We start from the raw sequence: 21,661 nt of genomic DNA, 5'->3' as shown, positions 1-21,661 counted from the left end.
TTACTGCCTTCATTTCAACTCATTGCAGTAGATGTGCCCTTCTCAAGCTGCAATGGACACATCTAGGCATCATGTAAAGCCACAGAAGAGAGGAGAAGGGAGGAAGGACAATATACACATCCCCAAAGTCTCCTGTAACCCCAAGGCAGTTTTCTACAGCCAGCCCTAGAGCACTCCTTGCTGGTTCTGGGTGTCAGCAGCTGATTTTCTTCTCATAGCCAGGAATTAAAATAGAGTGTGTTTGTACCTTGGCTTTGCACCTACAGCTGAGACCAGGGTTCAGCATGTCAAAGGAATCACTGGAAAGAGGAGCACTACAGTGCAGGGAGTATTTCAGTTGCACTAACTTGGGGCTGTTTCATTTGACTAAATAAAGAGCTTAAGAGCACTCACTGTTTTCTAGTGAATTATACAGTTTTGAGACGAACCTGCGGACACAGCTTTATTTAGGGCTGCCCTGCTCTCACTGAACCGTAGTGCAGCGGTGGTGGTCTGCACAGAGCCGGCTGGTCACAGGGTACTGGCTCACTTCCTGGCTTTTCAGCTGCCAAACTATATTAAAACAAGCTAAAAATACATTAAATATTTTCCTTTCCTAATATTACCTTACCACGTAAGCTAGAGCTGGACTTGCCACTAGGATGTTATCTGATAACCACTGGGAGGGGAGGGAGCCATGTGAGCCTGGACAGGAGGTGAGCTGGGCCAGCCGGCTGCCAGAGGAGAGGCTGCTCCAGCAAGGATGACCAGGAGGAGAGGTTGTTATGTTTCTATTTAGGTGGGTGATGAAAACCATTCTGAATCCCTGCTTTAACCCATCTCTGACCGCACACCCCACCACAAGTGCTTCTTAATGCATACCTCTGAGCTTCTGCAAAACATCTCCTGCCCCCCACACTCTGCTGGATCCCCAGTGGGCAGCCCCCAGCCTCTCTCTGGAGCAGAACACATCATCTCCAGGTGGATCCAAGGTCTGGAGAGAAGATTTGGTTTGAAGTCCAGCTCAAACTAGGGAGGCCAGAGAATGTGCTCTGCTACACCTGGCACCCATTTATTTCTGACTGTTTAACCTCGCAGGTGTCACATCTAAAGATACTTTTTTGCTTTGTTTCTTTTGTTGTGTTTATATCAAGGGGAAAAAGTAATAGATTGCAGTGATACCTCTGTTCCCAGTGATGACTGTGTTTTTAACTAAAAAGAACTACAAAAAAGTCAATGGGTGAATCCTAGCAGCACAAAATAAAAATGATGTTGCAGCCTGAAACTGGAGATGAAAGCCCTGTTTAACAAATGAAGGATATAAAGGGCAGAAGCTATGAAAAGACACAGCATGAACAACTGGGAAACACTTGGGCTACCCGATAATTCTTCCCAGCCTCATACTAACAGAAAGTCTCTCCAGAAAGGCTACTGGGTTTTGCAAGTGAGGCAGTGTGATCCTGGGGGAGGTGTGCATATTTCCGGCCTCTTGAAGCTCCCACAGGACACAGACTTCTTCCCCTTGCATTTCCGCACAAATGGCAAACTCTAACTATAAATGCTGATCAATGCATTTGACATGGTGGAACATTGCTTCTGTCTGTCTTTGTTTTTAACTCAACCCACGCCACGCATGTGGACTGGTTTATCCAATGCTGCACTCCTTCCTACTCCACTTCCTTTGAGCTCTGAGGACACCAAAGAGGTGAGACAGCTGCATTCCACCTCATAACATACAGCCTGCCCAATGTCTCCTAGCTGCCATCCACCCTCCCGGTGTCCTTTCACAGCCATCAAGAGTTCAGCAAAGCGTGAAAAACAGAGCATATCATAGCTCTTGTATCCTCTTCTGCTTTGCACCATCCTTTTTACACTCACCTTGCTGCTTCTGCATGGTGGTGAAATCCTCAAAAGTGAGAGTGCGCACAGGGGGCCTCCAGAAGGCGTAGGTCTCCATGATGGCCTCCAGACCCGTCCTGCAGGATGGAATAAAGCAAGAAGAACATCGATCAGCCAGCAAGGGTATTGGCATAGGGAAAAAGGGTCTGACTTCTGGTCTGCCAGTGGCCACCAAAAGGCCACCTTGGCAACTGTGAATTCATCCAGCAAGCCTTTCTGTGCAGACGCTGGCTGCTGCAGTAAAACAGAACTTCCCCTGTTCAAGACTTCCATAAATCCTAATGGTCTTCCAGTCCTTTTTGATTTTTAACAAGGATCCTTAACTTCCATTTTGCTTCGCAGGGGACAAATGACAGGCCCTCAAAGCACACTTAAACACTTATGGAAGTGGCTTAAACACTTTACAGAAGCAAGCTGTCATACATACAAACATGGGAGATCAGAGATTAATCCTACAGAATCTGAGAGGGTTTTTATGAATGAACCTTCCCTGTCACTTCCCATTTCTGGACACTGTTCTGAAGGGCTTTTGGAAGACATCCAAAGGGGAATCTTGTTGGTTTTGTATTTTGACCAGAAATGCAGTAAGAGGCTTTTTATAAAAAGGTCAATGGCTTCTCTGCTTTGGGTCCATAACTCACTACAGTGACAGTACCAAAGAAAAAAAGCCAAAAATCAAGTGAGAACAGCTTTTCCTCTTAAAGGACTGGAGTCTCAGGTTTGTGGGGGTTTTTTCTACTGCAAAATATTAGCACTGCTGGAAGTCTCTAACTCCACAAGCTCACTGAGAACATAGATGCATTACCAACTGAGGACCCTCTCTGCTCTTTATGAGACAGTATCCTGAGGTTTCTTCCTAGGAAAAATTCCCCTCTGTGGACACTGAACCTTGCTCTGTTCCCAGGTCTCTCCTTGCCTCCTTTCCAGCAGGAGGTTATAGCCCTTGCACTGGCTTAACACAACTAGAGATGCTTTGTCAAATGTGAGACCATATCCCGTTTCAATGCAAAAGGCTCTAACATCCCCAGAGCCTCTCATCAGATGTTGAGCTGATACTGGAGCTGCCTTTTGCTTCTGAAAATGTCTTTCTGCACGTGCCTCCTCTTGCTCAGTTAACTTTCCAAAGTCTCCCCGGAAGCTCAGATGCTTTAAATACATTGGAGTTGGCAAACCAAACTCTGTATTTTAAGAGGAGGTTTAGAAGAGAGGTTGTTGCATGGTGTTTATTAGCTGCTAAGCTGTTAGAAGTAGAAACAGAAGACATCTCTGCATAGCAATCTCACACTAGCACTGAGCACATTACAACAAAACTATCTGGTTAATACAGCAGCCTTTGCCAGCTCATGGAGCTTGGAGACAACAAGGCAGTGCTGAGTGTGAGCCCATCTGCTAAGCCAGGCTCTGTGTGCAAAAAGCAACTCTCAGGCTGCCGGACCACTCCCAGGATTTCCTCTGCCACACACGTGCAGACTCCAGCTGCTTCTCAGCACAGCCAGGAGGAGACTGATGCCTCTCTGCAGCCTCATGAAACGATCCCCAGCCCAAATGCTGAGGGAGGACTTTCTGGGACCGTTTATCCTGGAAGCATAAAATGCCCTGCTGCTTGTGAGGGTCTTTTCCAGCCTAAATAATTCTACTCCAAACCAGTTAAATCCAGCCCCTAATGGGCTTTCATCAAAGGAAGCATTAAGCTATTGCCCCTGCATCATTTATTTACAACTCAGATTGACTCAAAGTTTAAGCTTCCTAGCAATTAGAGCTTTCAGTCTACAGCTTTCCTTTGTACCAATACAGCTCTCTCATGTATTTTATTATGTGTATTTCTAAAGAAAAAAAAGAAAGGAGAGAGAGAATAGTCAGGAGATAATAAAAGAAGAAATAAAAGTAGAAATCAGAAATAATTTACTTCTTTCAGGGACTGGACTCAACTCTTTCTGTTACTGAGGATACCAGGGAATGAGGGATGCCATTTGGGACACCTCTCCTCACAGACCTCCACCACAGGACAGGAAGAGAACACTATCCTAGGCAGAAGTGAAGTGCTATCCTGTGTGTGTATCATTCTCTACAGGGAAAAACAATCCACAGTTTGCCAATGGAGAGACATTTTGTAACAGCAGTGAATGTTGTTTAAAAAAACCCTCTTTTCGGAATTTCTGAAATTCTCAGCAGTTTCTTTTGGTCTTTGGTGAGTATTGCTTGTAAAATGTGCTCAAATTACCCATGTGGCATCCACTTTCTCTTCCAAAAAAAAAAAAAGCTCTGAAAAACTGACTTTAAATTGCCTATCAGGCCATAAACACTTCCCTCTCACAACAACTTTATGAAGGAAGTAAGAAAGCATAAGAAGAGGACTTGCTGCCAGCCTTATTTTAATAAGGTCTGTCCTTTAAAAGGTATCCAAAATTCGCTCTCTCTTTTTCATTCATTTTTTTTTAAATTATTTCGAGTGCTATAAAGTTTTAATAATAGGCAATAAATGAAACAGTTCCATTGTCTGAAAAATGAAAAAAGATGTACGAGCTATCTGTGCATGTCCATAATCCATCCCATATGGCTGACCTTGCCATTCCTTCTGCATGCGGGATGCAGGTCATCATTTCATTGTTCACAAGAGAGGCCAAACCGCTGGCTCCAAGCATCCTCCTGACTCTCCTACCCTAAAAAGCTCTAAAAGCACTTCCAACACAAACAGCTTTTATTCACCTCAGCTGCCCATATCTGAAAAGAAAGTGTTGTTGCTTGCCTTCAGCTTTGTTTTTTTCATTCATCACCCCATTGGGTTTCCAGTCTGTCTCTCCTTTTAGCTTTCTCCAGCATATGGAGCTCCCCTAAGCATTCCACCACCAGATGAACTCTACTCAGTCTCCAAAAATAGGCTCTACAGTATTAAACCTGCACCACTAAATATTTGGCTAGCTGATCTCTGTATGTCAAAAATGCTATTTCTCAATCTCTTGAAGTTTGGGAAAACAAACTAGCAATACCTGGCTCTTAAGTACACTGCCATATTAGAGAAGAACCTCTTTTATGTTAGTGTCCTTTTTCCACCGAGTCCAGCTCTTTTGTTTCACTTTTACAAAACTTTAATTAAGAGGTAACTAAGCCTAGGCTTCCTGACTCGAGCTAGCACTCTAACCTATCAAAGCTGATGGCTAGATTGTTGAACAGCATTGGCTAATATTTTTTCAGTGTTCAAAGTCTTCAAAAAAGTTCAGCTGCTGAGCTATTTCCATCCTTCCCTCTGAAATACTTCACTGCTCCCTCTCCCAGCCCAAGCACTGCAAAAGAAGGCAACCATGCAAACAGCTGAGGGATATCTAAGAGGAGATGCACAACAACAGTTCCTCAGATGGATAAAGGTAGTTATATTGTGATGGGGGTCCCCCAGTGCAGCAGGTTTTTAATACACTCTTGTACTAATGAAGACAGACCTCACTCATGAGGAAACATACAGGAAAGCTGCAAGCTGATGCAAGTGAAAGATTTAAAATGGAATTTAATTTGAAAAAATAGCCAACCCTGTAATTTATGCAGCAAGCAACAACAGTAAGCAATAAGATACAATTGAATAAGAAGGGAGGGAAAGAAAATCATCCCTCTTTGTTTTGTGGAAAAGCCTCAACACAAAGAAGAAAGGCAATGCCTTACAGAAGAAGTGATCTAAGATTTCACTTTGCTCTGTTCTTCCCAGTGTTTGGATTTTCTTTATCATTTGTTGGCAAACTCTACCTATGGCTGTGGTTCAGCATCCTGATGTAGCTGGGTTGCCCTGGAGCAGTCCCAGGTATTCTGTAGCTTCTCCTGCTACCAAATTGTTGGGTTCTTCTTAAGATCTCATACAGAAAACCCTTTGGACAGATACACTCCTGCTTCACAAATTGTGCCTTTCTCCAATTATCCCACATCTTCAGTGGGACATTCTCCAGCTACAGCCTCGTGCACTGTAGCTGACCAGAGGTGTGAGGATGCAGAAAGATGCAGAGTATCATGATTGTTAAACTAATTGGCCAATGATGGGATTTAAATTAATTAGGGAGAGAGGAGGCATTCAACATAGTTAAGAAAAATCCCATTTCATCAATCTTTTCCACATGCAGCTTGGATCTTACTGATTTTCTCCCTCCTACGTGTACACCTATGTATGTGTGCCCCAGAAAGGTAGCATTTGAGCATCCCAGTATCCTCCACTAGCTGACAGCAGCAGTACAACCTTCGCCAGACCACTGCTTGTGAGGCAGGCGCCTGGCTGCTTATATATGCTTGCAAATACCTTTGCCTGTTTTTTCTTCCTAAAGCCTCAGGCTCCTCTCTTTGATGTGTAATACCTTAAAGATTTTAATTCCTCTTTACATCAGCAGAGAGCCTTACTGAGCCTTCCCCACAGCTGCAGCCATGTAGCAATTTCCTGCCCTTTCTTAAATCAATGAGCTACAAAGATCAGTAATTCCCAACCTTTTCAGGAAACTGTCCAAATTCACTGGGCTTGGACCTTATTAATACCTTCCATGTTCATCCAGCCCACCATGGACCTGGAACTGCATCAATCCCTCTTCTGAGCCCAGCCTCCAGTGCAGCTGCAGCTGCACACAGGGAAGACCTTGTACAGGGGCATATGCTATTTCCCCCACGCAAGGATGGAGAGAAGAGTAAAAGGCATGTGTACCCTAAATATCAGAATTAATACTCTTGATGGGGATTAAATAGGGTTGGAATGTCTTTTCACAAAGCAGCTTTGAGATGGAACCTAGAAAGTTTTCTGGTGAGTAGGATATCTCCCCTGTGAAGATGTATTTAAATGGGTGATTGAAAACACGGGGAGTTGCTCACTCATTGAAGGCTTCCAAGGCAAACCATGAATGAAATAGCAGTCCTGATGAAAACATTCAAGAGGATCATGCAAGTAAAGACTGAATCACGATGCCCATGGTGACAGCAAATGAAGGCAGTGAATACAACTCGTGCTCTGGTGTGCACGCTCAGAGCCTTGCTTTACAACCCTAGTGCTCTTGTAATGTAGTCATACATGTTCAGTTTCATCATTAATTTAAAGTTAAAAGCCTTTGTCATGCTAATTTAAAGGATGCCCACATCATTTGTAAAACTGAAATGTTTAGGTTTATTACATACTGTTGGAGTTGTGCATGGCACCATATTGTCTTCTCCTAATACAAAAAATATTTCAATTAAAGCTTCTGCTTTTACACTGGTCTGTTAAAATATGAAGTATTCCAAGTAGTGTTTAAGGTGTTCTATTTAATCTTTCCATAAAAATCCAGACAAAATTTAGTAGCATAAAGTGAAAAAGTTTGACATCATCAGAGAAATATTGAAATGTTTCAAAACTAGAACATTGATGCCCTGTTATCCTGAAACCCTATCAAAAAGTCTTCTGATATAAAGCAAGCATTTGTGCTCCAAATTTTTGGAATTTCCTGTGAAAATTAAAAGATAAATCTATCTTTTAGCCAGACTCATGTGTAATTAAAAAAAAAAGAAGTGTCTAGATCCCTTTTATAGCATCATTCGTTATTTTGCAGAGAATTAACATTGCATCTATTTGTCCATTTTCCAAACTGCAGTCTCCTAATTTTCCATCTCTGTTCTTCATTTCAACAACAGAAATCTCTGAGAAGCCCTACAGTATCTCCACAAGTTCATTTATTTTACCTAATATTTTGTGTATAATAGTATCATACCAGTAATACATATATAAAAGCCTATCAGAGAAGCTAAAGAATATTTTGATCATATTCTAAACAACCAATAGAAAGGTTCAGAGAAAGATGGAAAAATAGAAATAAGCATAATAATTTCATTATTAAGCTAGAAAAAAAATCAACAAAATGGATATACAGAAGAAAATACCCTGAAGAATAGTGATTATGGAAAAGATACAGGCATAAAAGTGAATATTTAATTAAAGATCCAACAGCAAAAATACAGAGTCATAGAAAAAGAAAATGTAAAGCAGGAAAGTGATGCTGTCTTGGCAGGTCTAATAGTATCCAAAACCCTCTCCTGCGCTTGGGTTTGGGGACTGCAAGACCAAAGCTTCCCTCTACTTTCAGATAGAAAGAAGAGCAGCACTGGAGGAAGCTTCTGAAAAGAAACAAGTCAGTCCATCTGGCTGGCCTGGAAAGTATTTTCAAAGGAAACCATCATTAATGTGTCTGTTTAGGCAAAGTAAACAGTCTTCTGGATCCTCTAAGAATCAGTCTAAGGCAAACTGCTCTTGTAAAACTGAGGTAGTGTTGGAAAATGTCGCCCTTGGTTCTCAGATACGTGCCCTGTGCACTCATCAACGAGAGAGATCAGTTTGGATGCACAAAAAAATCTCCCCTTACCTGTTTCTCCCAGAATCTCTGAAGCCTTTAGCAAAAGGGTTTCTGTCAATTTTTAATCTGGTGATCTATGGAAGAAGAATAAGAGAATTAGCACATCTCCTCAAAAAAATATTTTTCTTTCAACAAATTAAAATTATGGATGATTACCACTCTTTCCCGAGACACCTGTATGATTACCTTTTGTATGTTTTCCCACAGATTCATGTTAAAGTCACCCTTCATTGTCTATGAGTGGACTATGAATTTAGCAAATGAGTGGTGCAGCACCAGGAAACCTGTCTTTGCTGTTTGTCTCTGAACATTTGCTGAGCATAGCACTGGAGATAAGAGGCTATTCCCAAAGGAGAAGCCCTAGGAGCTACAGTCCATCAACAGTCCCACATTTCAAGAAGCAGGCACACCATTTGCATTTGGCTGGCACTGGGGGTATCCCTGCCCCATCATTCCCAGTTCCCAACAGCTGGATGCACTCATAGGCCTTCAAGCAATGCTGAGGAGAAAAGGCCAGGCAAAGTGCAGCCTACAGTCTCCTACAGACAGCAACTGGCCACCTGATCACATGCACAGCTGCTGTGCTGCTCAGCATCTGGGTGGCCTTCAAGGAATTGCTGTTGTGGAAACCATTTTTTTCCCTTCTCTTAACAAAGAAGATAGCTGGACGGTGTTTTTTGAGGAATGTTCCTTCCAGCTTGCTTGCTTGCTTGCTTGCTTGCTTGCTTGCTTGCTTGCTTTCTTTCTTTCTTTCTTTCTTTCTTTCTTTCTTTCTTTCTTTCTTTCTTTCTCTTTTCCTTTCTTCCTTTCTTAACAGAATTTCCATGTTGTCAAGAATGGAAAATAATATTGAGATACCAACTTTGCATTTGGTAGTATCATGCTTATCATGCTCCCTAACCTGGTACAGCACAAGAGCTTCCCTGGGTCAACCTCACTTTGTTCCATACACAGTGGCTCTGAAAAGGAAGACCTCCAGATTCAGCTGAATTTGAGGTGCTTTTGCTGAAACTGCTCAAAAGGGACTCGTTTAATATAGACTGATCTAAAATGGACTTGCAGGTGTCTTTCTTCTGTCAGAATCAAGCCCTTACTGCTGGTTATTAGCTTCAGATATGGAATGCAGTTCCTATTTTTGCAGAAGCTTAATTTGTGAACTTAATTTCCGCTAAGCTGATTTTGCAGCTGTCCTGGGACTTGTGTGTACAGAGACAGAAATGTTCTGTGGAGTATGGAGTTACAGTAGAGGGAATCCCTGTGGTGGCTTTGCTAACATTTTACAACTGTTTCCAGAGACACTTCTCCCAGTAAGGCAAAGTTTTACAGCCACTGGAGGGCAAGTGTGTGGATTCAGTGGATTTTAATTTGTTTTTAATAAAAAAGCTTTTTCGTCCTACCAGAATCTCCTTTACTGCTGCTAGAAAAATACCCCCAAAAATGTTTCTGAAAAAAGAAAACACAAATGTTTGGAATTCAGAGATGATAGGAAGAAATTTCAATGCTTTCTTTACAGTAAAGTGGCTTACAGAGTTCTTCCTTTCCCTCTTGCAGATAGGGTCTTATACATCTAATCATCAGGAAAAAAATGATAACATTTGAAAACCTGTCATTTCTTTTCATTTCTTCTCCTTCCTCTATCTTTTTCATGTGTTTGGTCTACAATTAAAAGTTTATTGAGTATAAGTATACAGTTGTGAGAGGAAGAGTAGAAAATTACAAGTGCTACAATGGTAGTGAATCCACCATGGTAGTGTAATTTTTGTTTTTTTCTCTGCTGGAATAGTTTATTCCATTTTGAATCCTGTCTGAAGCCAATTTGAAGGGATTGGACTAAGAAAAATTTAGGAATAGGTAAAAGCAGTCACAGGAACACTGCTCTTATATGTTACAAAACAAAAACTAAAAATTTGCTGGCTAATTTTAGCTGATTTGAATGACTCTGTCCAAGAGTACTAAGTACACTGTTGTCCAATGAGTTTACTAGGTCACTTTCCAGAAGCTCAGATGGCAGCACAGAGAGATGTTTGCCTTACCATTTCCAATTCAATCTTCCTGTGGAATTTATGGAAGAAAATTGTGTAAATTATTCTCCCAACAGGCTTTATAACAGATTATTTTTCTTCTAACATTGCTTGTGCCATCATTCCATCCTGTGACGGTTCCTTGTCCTCTCAACTCAAATCTCAAATCTCATTATTTGTCCTCTCAAACTCACTCTCAAATCTCATCATTTACACAACAAAAACCTTCATCAACTGAGATTTTGTTTGTCATTGCTGGGAAAAAATTACCTTATGCTGAATTTTTAATGCCATCGTAACAATGCCCCCTCTCCCTTCCCTTTCCTTCCCCAAGGAGAAGTATGGCAGGAATAGGAAATGTTTTGTACATCTCATCTGAGAATAAGACAAAGAGTACATGTACATGAACAAGCTGAGCATGCAGAGCCTAAAGCATGGCAGAGGTGGTGCGAAGACTGGGGGAATGGCTGAGGCAAAGGTGGCTGGCAAATAAGCAATACATGAGAAGAGTACAAAGGGAATGGATGGATATAAGGAATTCTCAGCAGCTACAGTGACCATACCTGTAGAAGCAATGAAGCAGACAACCTCCTCCTTCAAAAGCTTGGACACTGCATTTCAAGAGGCCAATGAGGAAACTTGTGGAATCCACAGGCCAGCCCTTTCCAGAACTTAATGTTTTTCTACAGCCTCAAATACATATTTTTTTTCAAATGCTCATGTTTTCCTAGCAATTGTTTTCCTCTTAAAGATGTCTTATATTTTGAGAAGATATGAAATTCTGTAATCAAATACTAGTGTGGACTACATTTACAGTTTTGGGTGCCAAGAAGTCTGGTTCAAGAAAAAGGGCAGATCTGTCACAAAGCTCCTGCAGTCAACGCTTCTGCAGAAGGAATCCCGCTGCAACGATACAATTTCCTTATATCTGGATTCAGTAGTAATTCTCTAGTGTGGAAATTACAGGATCAGAATCAACTGTGAATTACGCATGAGAATTTTATTTAGTGTGCAAAAAATAGACTGCTGTTGCTCATACTATAAGGCTTCTTTTGTCAGAAAACTGCTGGTGTTCCCTTTTCTTTGAAGCTTCTACCTTCACTGATATGAAAAATAAAGTTTTCTCTGTGAAATAATGGATCTGAAGTGGTTGTACTGCTTCAAAATTGCAGTCTGGACAGGACATTGGAGTTTGAACAACAAAGTGGCAAGGAAAAGTGAACAAAATATATACCTCTGTGGCTTATCTCATCTAGTTATTTTATTAGTAAAAATGGCAGGCATCTTATCTCCAAGATGGTTGTCTGGGTAGATAGCTCGTGTCTATTGACTACCTCACAGCAAGCATTTTATTTTTGTACAGAAAAGTACAGTGAGCTTGTAAACTGGACACATTTATTTAGCCATATTTCTTGGAGAAGTTAATGACTCACAAACACAAAAAGCGTACCAATGTTTTTATGAACATCCCACATACAAGAAGCTTGAAGGCACATAGCTTTACCTGTTGATTCTGGTAGGCTGTCACTGTGGTGAAGACAGTCTCAGGGAAGTTGAAGGTTTTCACCCCATCTCCTGAGGGAACTGGCTTCGTCGGAGAAAGATCACTGCTGAAATCCTTGCGGATGACGTGAACACGAGGCTGGTACTTATGCATTGAATGTAAAATTATCTGAAGCAGAAAAAAAGAGGAGGAATAATTTTTTTTCCCTAAAAATTCTTCACTACATCCATAGGTACAAGGACACAGGGATGGAGTGAGGACTAATACAAATAGAGTTACTCTTGTCTTATAAGTGCATATGATACAAACATCAGTTGACCTGTCAAATTGGACTGTTTGAAAGAGAAATGGGCTTGTTGCTTTAAAGGGACAAGAACCATCTGAGAAAAAGCACTGAAGTACGGAAAAAATCTCTACACTCATGGGAAGTGTCTACACATGTGTGGCCACCAGGACAGGGGAGCCATTAGAGCAACAGCATCACTCTTTTCATTCTGGGATGAGCAAGGCTGGGAAAGTACGAACTAAGATTAGCTTCTAACTTACATGTCCTTGATCATCAAGTTCATTGTTGGTCAGCTTGAGCTTGTCAAAACTGACCACCTGCCTCATCCAGGTGTCTCCAGAAGCCAATGAGTCCGGGTGGATGTAAACCCTTGGGGGCACTGGAGAGTCAGCATTGCCAGCCACCATCCATTTGGAGCTGTGGTACACATACCTGAAAGAGGAAGAGGCGATGGCTAAGAAAAATTGTCACTCAGTCGTTGGAAGAACATTCCCAGAGTTCTCCCTCTCCTGCCATCCTACCGCACACACTCCAAGCACTCATTTGCAGTCAGGGGGGAATGTGCTTTATTGCAACCTCCTACCTTCTAAATGAAAGCCAGATTACCTCTGAGCCACTTGTTCGGACTTGATTCCTTATTAAAACCACCTTCACAGTTATTTTCCCTGTAAAACTCTGCCACATGTGCCTCCTTAACTCCTTAACCCTCTCTGAGCCAGAGTAAGAGGATAGAAAATAGTAAATAAAGCTCTCTCTGAAAATCACAGAATCACAGAATTACAGAATGTCAGGGATTGGAATGGACCTTGAATCACCTAGTCCAGTCCCCCTGCCAGAGCAGTAACACCTAGATTAGGTCACACAGGAACATATCCAGGTGAGTTTTGAATATTGATAAATGATCTGTGATCTCTGGAAATCTGCACTGACTGCCATGCCAGACTGTACAAAACATATATTCATCCAAAAAGGCCAAAATCCTATGGATACCACCAGAACAACTGATAAAAAAGAATTTCTCATTTAAAATAGAGTGAAATAGGAAAATCCATTTAGTATAACCAATGTCAGGATTAGAGGAAAAAAAATTAAATTATCTTCTGTGTTACTGAGCTAACCATCCTGTGTATGCCAAAAATTACTCTCCTGCAGTTCTTCTTAGCTCTTTCTCTGTGTTCTGTGGCTCCTGTAGTCTAAAGTATTTCACAAACAGTCCTGCTAACACCTCTTAATTCTTCCCTGCACTGCCCTTCCTTGGGTCTCTACTCAGCTCTGTGGCTCTGTGAAGCTATTTCAGTCCTTACCTACTAACAGTGATTCATTTCCTGTATTTTTAAAAGAAATGGAAAAGAAAGTTCATTCCTTTCAGTGCTAGTTTATTCTATGTGGCTGCATTAGCTGGCAAGGGCAGAAACAGAATATAAGACAATCTACTAATTTTTGAGTTAAATACTCTCAGAACTACATTGAAGGAAAGAGACAAAATAACTAACTAGGTCTAGGGAACTATCTTGATGCTTCCAAAAAATTACTTTCCTGAGAAACACTTTGAGAGAAAAATGAAATATTTAGCATTTTAAGAAAAGTTCTTGAATCTTTGGAATGTGGAGTGGTCAAGACTGTTCTGGGAAAAGAGTTGCTCTCAAGGGTCTTCTGAGTATAGATAAATAATTTCTGTCTGGGTCGTATTCTGTGATGCAGAGCATCATGAGTTTTCTAGAGTACTTTTCTAGGGGGTAAAGGCCATTATTACTAGAGAAATCTAGTAATTTAGTTGAGATTCAACTGTGTTTTTCATCAGTTAAGTACTTTAAGTCTATGTTCATGCTGTGCTGGACAACACTAAAAATGACACCATTCAGCTCAGGGTAGACTGGAGACGCTCTTCTCTGTTCAAAGCCTAGTTTTCCATTCCTTCTTTGCTGAGATAGCTTTAGAAGCTCTAAACTCCAATTGCTACGTCCCTCAGAGAGTGGTTGTTAATAACATATATTCTGAAATGCATGCTGGAAACCACCCCAAATAAAAACTGACTGCTATTCAAAACTACAGAGAAAAATAATAAAATTTAAAAATGGTTTTAGTTGGAAGGGACCTGAAAGAACATCCAGTTCTAACCCTCCTGCCATGACTAGGAGCCACGTTGCCCAAAGACCCATCTAACCTGACCTTGAACATTTCCAGGGAAGGGACTGTTTCCCTGGGCAATCTGTTCCAGTACCTCAACACCCACATAGTAAAGAATTTCTTCCCTCTTCTAGTTTAAAACCATTACCCCTTTTCCTATTGCTACACTACCTGCTAAAGATTCACTCCCCAGCTTTCCTGTAGTCCCTCTTTAGATACTGGAATGTCACTATAAAGGTCTCCTTGGAGCCTTCTCTTCTCTAGACTGAACAACCCAGTCTCTCATGAGAGGTGCTCCATCCCTCTGATCAAGGTCTGGACCCTTCTCTGATCTTGCTTCAATAGGTCCATATCCTTCTTATGCTGCAGAGGCCACAGCTGAACACAGTATTGCAGGTGGAGTCTCAGGAGAGTACAGTAGAAGAGCAGAATCATCTCCTTCACCCTGTTCACCATGATTCTTTATGCTGCCCAGGATGTTTGGCTTTCTGGGCTACAAATGCACATTGCCAGCGAAGGTCAAGTTTTCCAGCAACCAGTACCCCAAGGTCCTTCACCTCAGGGCTGCTCTCAATTCATTCTCCATCCAGCCTGCATCTGTGCATCAGACTGTCCCAATCCAGGTTCAGGATCTTGATCTTGTCCTTGTTGAACTTCAGGAGGTTTGCACAGACCCACCTCTCAAGCCTGCCAAATTCCCTCTGAATGGCATCCCTTCCCTCCTGCATGTTGACTGTACCAAAAAGTACAGTGCTTAGGGTTCACTCAATCCCACTGATAATGATATTAAATAGAGCCAGTCCCAATACCCACCCCTGAGGTATACCATTTGTCACTGATCTCCACCTGAACATCAAGCTGTTGACTGCAACTCTTTGAGTGAGACCAGTTCCTTATCCAGTGGGTGGTCTATCCATCTCAGATCTCAGAAAAAAAGTGCAAGGAAGTATATTAAACCTTTAGGTTTTTGTCTTACAATTCTGGTCAACTCAAAGTTTTAAACCAACAGTCTCTCCTCCAGCATACTTTTGCAATAGTGTATAATGGCATATTATACACTATTGTCTTTCCTGGGCTCTAACTGACACTGATCTATCACAAAATGTTCCTATCTATATGCCTTAAAAGCTTACCTGTATCTCTTGTTATCCACCGGTACAATGTCCATAGCAATATAATACTGCTGGTGAGGATCCAAACCTGTAATTTTCACCCTCATGGCTGGAAACATTCTCCTAGGAAAAGAAGGGTAGAAACAAGGGAGGAAATGGTGAATAAGGAAGCTGAATGAGCTCTTTGATCTGTCTCTGACACCAGGATCATGCTACTTTACAAAGATCACTTCTTGGCATGACACATCTGGACTTGGTATGGATAGCAAAGATTGCTCTGGCAGTGGTTTCAATTGTATTTGTCTTTTTTTGTTGTTGGTGGTGGTTTTTTTGTTTGTTTGTTTTTCCATTTAAGAAAAGGAATAGCAGGATAAAAACCTGTGGGTGAAAGTAAGGCACTCTAGTCAAGCACTTTCTATTTCTGACTCCTAGTAGACAGCCCTCCACATAAATTGTCCCTCAAGTCTAGGCTCCTCTCTTGGTGCTTCAGTATAGATATGAGCAGTATATATATTCTGGGGGGAGAGGGGGGTTGTTTTTTGTTTTTTTTGTTTTTTCTCCATCTAGCACTATGGTCTCACGTCACACCAAATGTTTACTTTTGAGAAAATTACATTTCAATATGGATTTTAATTGTACTGGAATAATCTAAAGCAAAACCATCATCACAGAAGAGTCTCTTGCCTTTATGATTGTAGACACTTAAGAAAAATATGCCTTAAATGAATTTGCTTATTAGGCCTATATTCCAGAATTAACAGAAACACTGGCAGTATCACTATGGCTTTCCTGAAGTCTAAGCACTATTTTTTGAAAACCTTTTTGTAAATGTCGTCTTTTATGTGATGTTTAATCACATTATGTCTTAAATTTTTTCTTCCAATAGGTAAGTTATGAAACTTCTACAACAAATTAATTCCTGGTCTTTCTTCTCTTGTCTGAGCACAGAAAAGCTGTGCTGTGCACTGGTCACTTTCTGGAGATGTGTACAACAAACCTTGAGCTGAGATCCCACAAGAGCGTATTATTCAATTGTACTACTCTTGCCCAGAAGATATGGAGTTTTGTTGAGAGAAACTGAAAATACTGAATACCAATGTGTAGTTACATACTGATCCTCTGACAGGTAGATGTCTCTATATGGAATGAGAATAGGTTGGATGGAAGGAGGATATTAAAGGGGAAATAAAAAGTATTAAAATGATGATGAAGAATTACAAAAAAATGAATGAAATAAATATTTGTCTACTGTTTCCAGAGCCCTCCTTAGAAACCACTGTGACATTTTGTCTTCTGTTTAATGAAAAATAGTGAAATGTCTGAGAAGATTTACATATCTACCCAATATTTTTATTCTTGAAGTATTAACAATAGAGCCTGGAGAAGGGAAAAATGGGAATGTTTGTGAACATTACCAAACACGCCTTTCAAAAACTGTACTATGACTGTGAGAAATTATTTTATTCTTTCCCATCTGCACTACATACATACATTTGGAGAAGAGGGTGGGAAGGAAGAGCTCAATGCTCAGCATTCACCCTGCCCACAGCTTTTCCATTTCAGGCCATTGACAGGCAAAGTTCTGATATATTAGTAACTGAACCTGCCTAGGAAAAGGGCTTTCATTGCAGAGATGAGGAGAACATCACCCCACAGCTGCCAGCACACAGCTAGAGTTATGAGAGATGTAAAAGTGTCAGAAAAATTGCCTACAGAATCCCTCAAGGAGAGAGTAGATTTGTGCAGCTGATGGTATGAGTTTGCTAGCTAAACGGTTAAGGGGGAGAAAAAGAAACAGTGGATAGTCTTCAGTGTCTTGAGGGCATTACCTTGTTTCTATCACAATGGCTCATTAAATCTGCCAAACCAAATGGGTACACAATATGGCATTTTACGAATCCATTCTTCTTAATTGGATAGAGGTGGCGTGGGAGTAGCTTAAGAGGTGGGTCATATTTCAGAGGGTTGTTGAGAAATCCAGGATTAAATCTGAGTCTCTTTGGGTCTAAGTCTGCACACTACATTGGGAAAACTGAATGCTGTGTGTTCGCAACTCTCTCCAACACTGCAACCCCGTGTAAGGTTGCAATATAGCTTATGGGGTTGTTTGCTTATGAAATACCTTGTAAAAGGTTACCACAGACCATTCAACAGGCTTAGAGGCTAATCTCTAAAATGACCAGAGAAAGCTCAACTGAACCCAGCATTTTCTCTAAGGTTTAAGTATATTTTTAAAGTTTTAAATATTACTGTTAAGATTTTCTGTGGGTGTAAAAAAAACTTGGGTTTTTGACATAAGAATGTGGCCTGGGACTATCACAGCAGATCTCCAGCAGCACTGCTACATTATCCCTGGAAAAGAGAAAATGGAAAAGGCAGAAATAAACAGAAGTGACTGAGGGACTCTGGTGGACTGTGGTATAAGTGAGAGAAGTCTACAGGGTATCCTGAATTTATAGCTATTTTATACCTCATAATTCTTTGTATTTCAAGACTGGTGCCAAATGTATATTTGTTTATAAAAACAAACTTGTGAGGAGTTAAAGCGAGAGACAGGAAGGGAAGACATGAACACTTCATCAGAATTCCACAACTAAATCCCTGTTGCTGCCTCTTACTGAAGAGCACCATGGGACTCTTGCTTCCTTCCACTGGAAACAGAACAATCATTTTGTAGTGTAAACAGCCCCAAGTATGTGTCTCATACAACTCCAGCTGATAGTATAAGGAACTCAAAGAAAATCCAGTGAAAATACCAATTAATTTATCAGGAGGCACAGAGGAGCAAGGCCATCTCTTGCATTCACTGCTGTTTTTTAATTCTTCTCTTATTACTGAGCCTAGAATGAGCATCCCTCAGTACAGTTACGGTAGCTATGATAAGACTCCTGTAATTGTTACTCTCATTTCTGAGAAGAAATCCCAAATTTGCAAAAGATAGAATTTGTATCCCTGGAGGAACACCTTCCATTTGTGCCTCTGTGCTTGGTCGCCCTTGTGTAATCACCCCCATGAACTGTACATAATGTTTCCCTCCTAAGGCAGGACTAAAAACATTCACTGTAGTAAAAGTGCATTCCCCCAGTAATAATTGCTCATTGCTTTCCCATTTGGACAGCACTTCTATGCAATGTGCAACAGCAAACCCTGCAGCTCAGATTACAATGGTCTTTAGTTAATAAATGTAGAGAAGAGTTCAGATTCCTGTGCTGATGTTGCTAATATACATGCACGCATAGTGCAAGAGAGTAGAGAAAAAGAGTAAAATAATTCTTTTGGAACAGTTGCTTAAAATCAGGATGATTTGTGGCTTAAGGTGAGTTTTTGTAGAGTTTAAAGCTCCCTTTCAAACCAAAAGGAGATAAAAGAGATTGTAGATTTGAATGCACTGCAGCTGACAGAAAGTCATTTGCATCTTTTGCAAAAAGAACAAAGGACTCTTGTTATAAGAATCTTACTAAGTCTGAATAGCAACATTCTGGTAGAAAGAAAGAAGGGAAAATTCTAAAAGGACTGTAGTCAATTTATGGAAGCAGATCAAAAAATAGGCAGTTATAAATACAACTTCAAGAAAGAAAAAACAACAAAGCAGATTTAAATGTGAGTGGAAGTGGAGTTTAAAAGCTAGAAAATGTATTAGGCCTAATGTAAGCAGGATATAGCTCTAGAAATATGTTTGAAATGAGAATGAAGGCTAGAATCTAGCATTAATCAGCAAGAGCAAAAAGGCTTAGTGAAAACAGGCAGGAGGCAAGCAATGTCTTATCAGTCATAGAAAATTAAGGAGCTGCTGTACTTATAGGCAACCAAGTCTGCAATTATAAGGGCTTCCAAAACAAGAAGGCCTTGCAGGATTTAAATACGGTTTCTGGAGGGAAACTGACAAAAAAGAGAACAATCTTCCCTGGAGAAGGAAGCTGTACATCTCTCAAAATTTAATAAGTAATTGGAAATCCTCAGCAGATAATAATAATTCATGTCTCTCTTTGTCAGAAATCATGCTATCTAATCTATGGGATGCACAATGTATCATGGAATCCATGTGAAGAAATAGAATTCTGTTCTCATCTATCTCAGGCACATCCTCTCTGAAAAGGGAATGTTTAATCAAAAATATTAAACATTTAACTAGTATATTTCTTCAAATCTGTAAGATCTGTCCCAGTAAACAGATGTCCTAAGGAAATAAATTGACCAGATCTTCTTTCTGCTTTGCAATGGTTAACTTAAAATGTGGTCAGCAGAAAAAATCTCCTCCAATACTGTTAATATTACCACCGAAGACAACATTAAATGGTAAAGACATGTACGTTTAGTAGCTACACATGAAGACTGCTCTGAAAGCAATGCCACCTATTTTATTATGTTGGCCCATGATGTCAGAGGAGAAGGTTGGTGATGTGGTAGTATATATTAAACTTCTGCGCCAATATCTCAATACATTTTGTTGCTGTGTGAGAGATGGCAGCTGAGACGCAGTCTAACAAAATGGTGTCTGACATGGAAATGAAGATGAAGCAAAGATGAGTCATTGAATTCTTCCATGCGGGAAAAAAAATTGTACCCACTGACATTCATCAGTGTTTGCTGAATGCTTATGGAGACAAAACAGAGGATGTGAGAACAGTCGGGCAGTGAGTGGTGTGTTTCAGCTGCGGCGATGGTGATGAGAAAGACAAGCTGTGTTCTGAACAGCCACACACAGCTGTCACACCACAAAATGAAGAGCATCTCAATCAGTTCATCCCCACAAATCAGCAGAATGCAGTCAGGGAACTGTGTATGGAGCTTAGTATCTATTTCAATGCATTGGAAATGATGGTAGCAGTTGGAATATAACAAAGTTTGTGTCAGGTGGGTCCCATGAATGATCGCAAGGAACAGAAAGAACATCATATGCAAATATATCTCTATTGAACCACTCCTATGAGGCTGAAGGTGGCAGTTTTCTGGATCACATCATTATCAGTGACAAGGTGTGGTATCACAACTACAAGATAAAGTAAAAACAGCAGTCCATGGAGTGGCAACGTGAATTCCCCATGGAAGAAAAAGTTCAAGACGCAGCCTTCAGTGGGTGAAGTGATGTGCACTGTCTTTTGGTTTAGGAAAGGGGTGAGGCTTCTGGATTTCCTGGAATCCATCAACACTGACTGCTACATTGTGCCACTGACAAAGCTGAAAGGTCAAACTTCCAGAGTCAGGCCAGAAAAGAAGACAACCTTTCTCTTGTAACACGACATTGCCAGGCCCATACCAGTCTGAAGTTCATGGAGCACGTTGTCAATCTTGGCAGAACTGTCCTACCACACCCACAGTATAATTCACAATTGATGCCTTCTGAATTCCATCTATTCGGGCCAATAAAGATGGACTATATGGGCAACCTTTTCCTAGCAGCAGAGTCATCATAGCATCCGTGAAACAATGTGTCACCTTTGCTGTTGCTGATTTTTATGATCCCTATGACATGCAGAGTCTTGCTTATTGCTTGTGAAAATGCCCACAATAGTGGGCAATGTTGAAAAACAGTTTTGTAGTTATCAAATTATGTTATTGTGTTCTTTGTATCTGTTGTAGTTTACAGGGAAATAAATAGGAGGTATTACATTCGGAGTGACCTACATAGATTTTGTGGGTACAGTCAATGATGAGCTTGATGACTACGAAGACTAAGGAAATAATAAACATCATCTTTCAAGGATAAAGAATATGATTTAAAATTGTAAAGAATACATGGTTTGCTTGGTATATTAAGTTTTGCAGTGTGGTCCATCAGTTTTTGTTAGTGGAAGAGCTGTCAAGACTGGAGCTTGCAAATATTCTCTAACTTCCCACTTGATAATGCCATTAATGGTTTACAGAAAACCACATATTAAGTCTGAGAAATATTTCTTACAACTCTTACAGGCTTTCCTGCATCTATTCTCTAAAAAATATATATATATAAATACATACTATTTTGGATGACTTAAATAAAGTTAGTGTTTCTGTCTTTCTTAACACATCTGATAGCTCTGATTCCAATTGTTTTGTTTTGTTTTTTTTAACAGATCCAAACATTTCAGCCTGTTTTTGATTTTTTTTTTCCACGAAACCGTTCTTCTCCAGAATCTCTGCCAAAATTCCCCAGGCTTCTATGGGAACAAGTGTTAAACAATTTGTAAAATTGCAGTGGCTTTGATGTTGCAACTTTTTGAGTGATTTTTTTTTTTTTAAAGACGCTGTAATTACCGTGCAGTTATTTAAGATCCCAGAGAGTTCAACTACTTAATTCAGAAACGTGATCTTCATATCAACAAGCTCTGCTCATTTTGCTGTGCTGCTGTTAAGCCTATCCCCTCCATTTATCACAAAAGAATGAATGAAATCCTTCCCCACCCCTCAGGAAATTA

At 40.5% G+C, this 21,661-nt stretch overlaps 1 protein-coding gene across 1 annotated transcript in view; it reads right to left on the bottom strand.

Annotated features, from left to right (window-relative positions):
- The window catches only part of TBX15 (T-box transcription factor 15), an 88,416-nt gene that overhangs the window by 12,622 nt on the left and 54,133 nt on the right, over nucleotides 1–21,661 (bottom strand). Inside the window, exons 3-7 of the mRNA XM_003202683.3 lie at nucleotides 15,288–15,389; nucleotides 12,288–12,459; nucleotides 11,742–11,909; nucleotides 8,226–8,290; nucleotides 1,858–1,955 (exon numbers count right to left, since the gene is read on the bottom strand). Of these exons, the coding sequence (XP_003202731.1) occupies nucleotides 1,858–1,955; nucleotides 8,226–8,290; nucleotides 11,742–11,909; nucleotides 12,288–12,459; nucleotides 15,288–15,389 (605 nt within the window). The remainder of the gene's footprint in view (nucleotides 1–1,857; nucleotides 1,956–8,225; nucleotides 8,291–11,741; nucleotides 11,910–12,287; nucleotides 12,460–15,287; nucleotides 15,390–21,661) is intronic.

Source organism: Meleagris gallopavo, chromosome 1 (assembly GCF_000146605.3).
Source record: "Meleagris gallopavo isolate NT-WF06-2002-E0010 breed Aviagen turkey brand Nicholas breeding stock chromosome 1, Turkey_5.1, whole genome shotgun sequence".
Lineage (NCBI taxonomy): Eukaryota > Metazoa > Chordata > Aves > Galliformes > Phasianidae > Meleagris > Meleagris gallopavo.
Note: the sequence above shows the minus strand (reverse complement) of the source record. Positions and strands in the feature narration are given on the sequence as shown.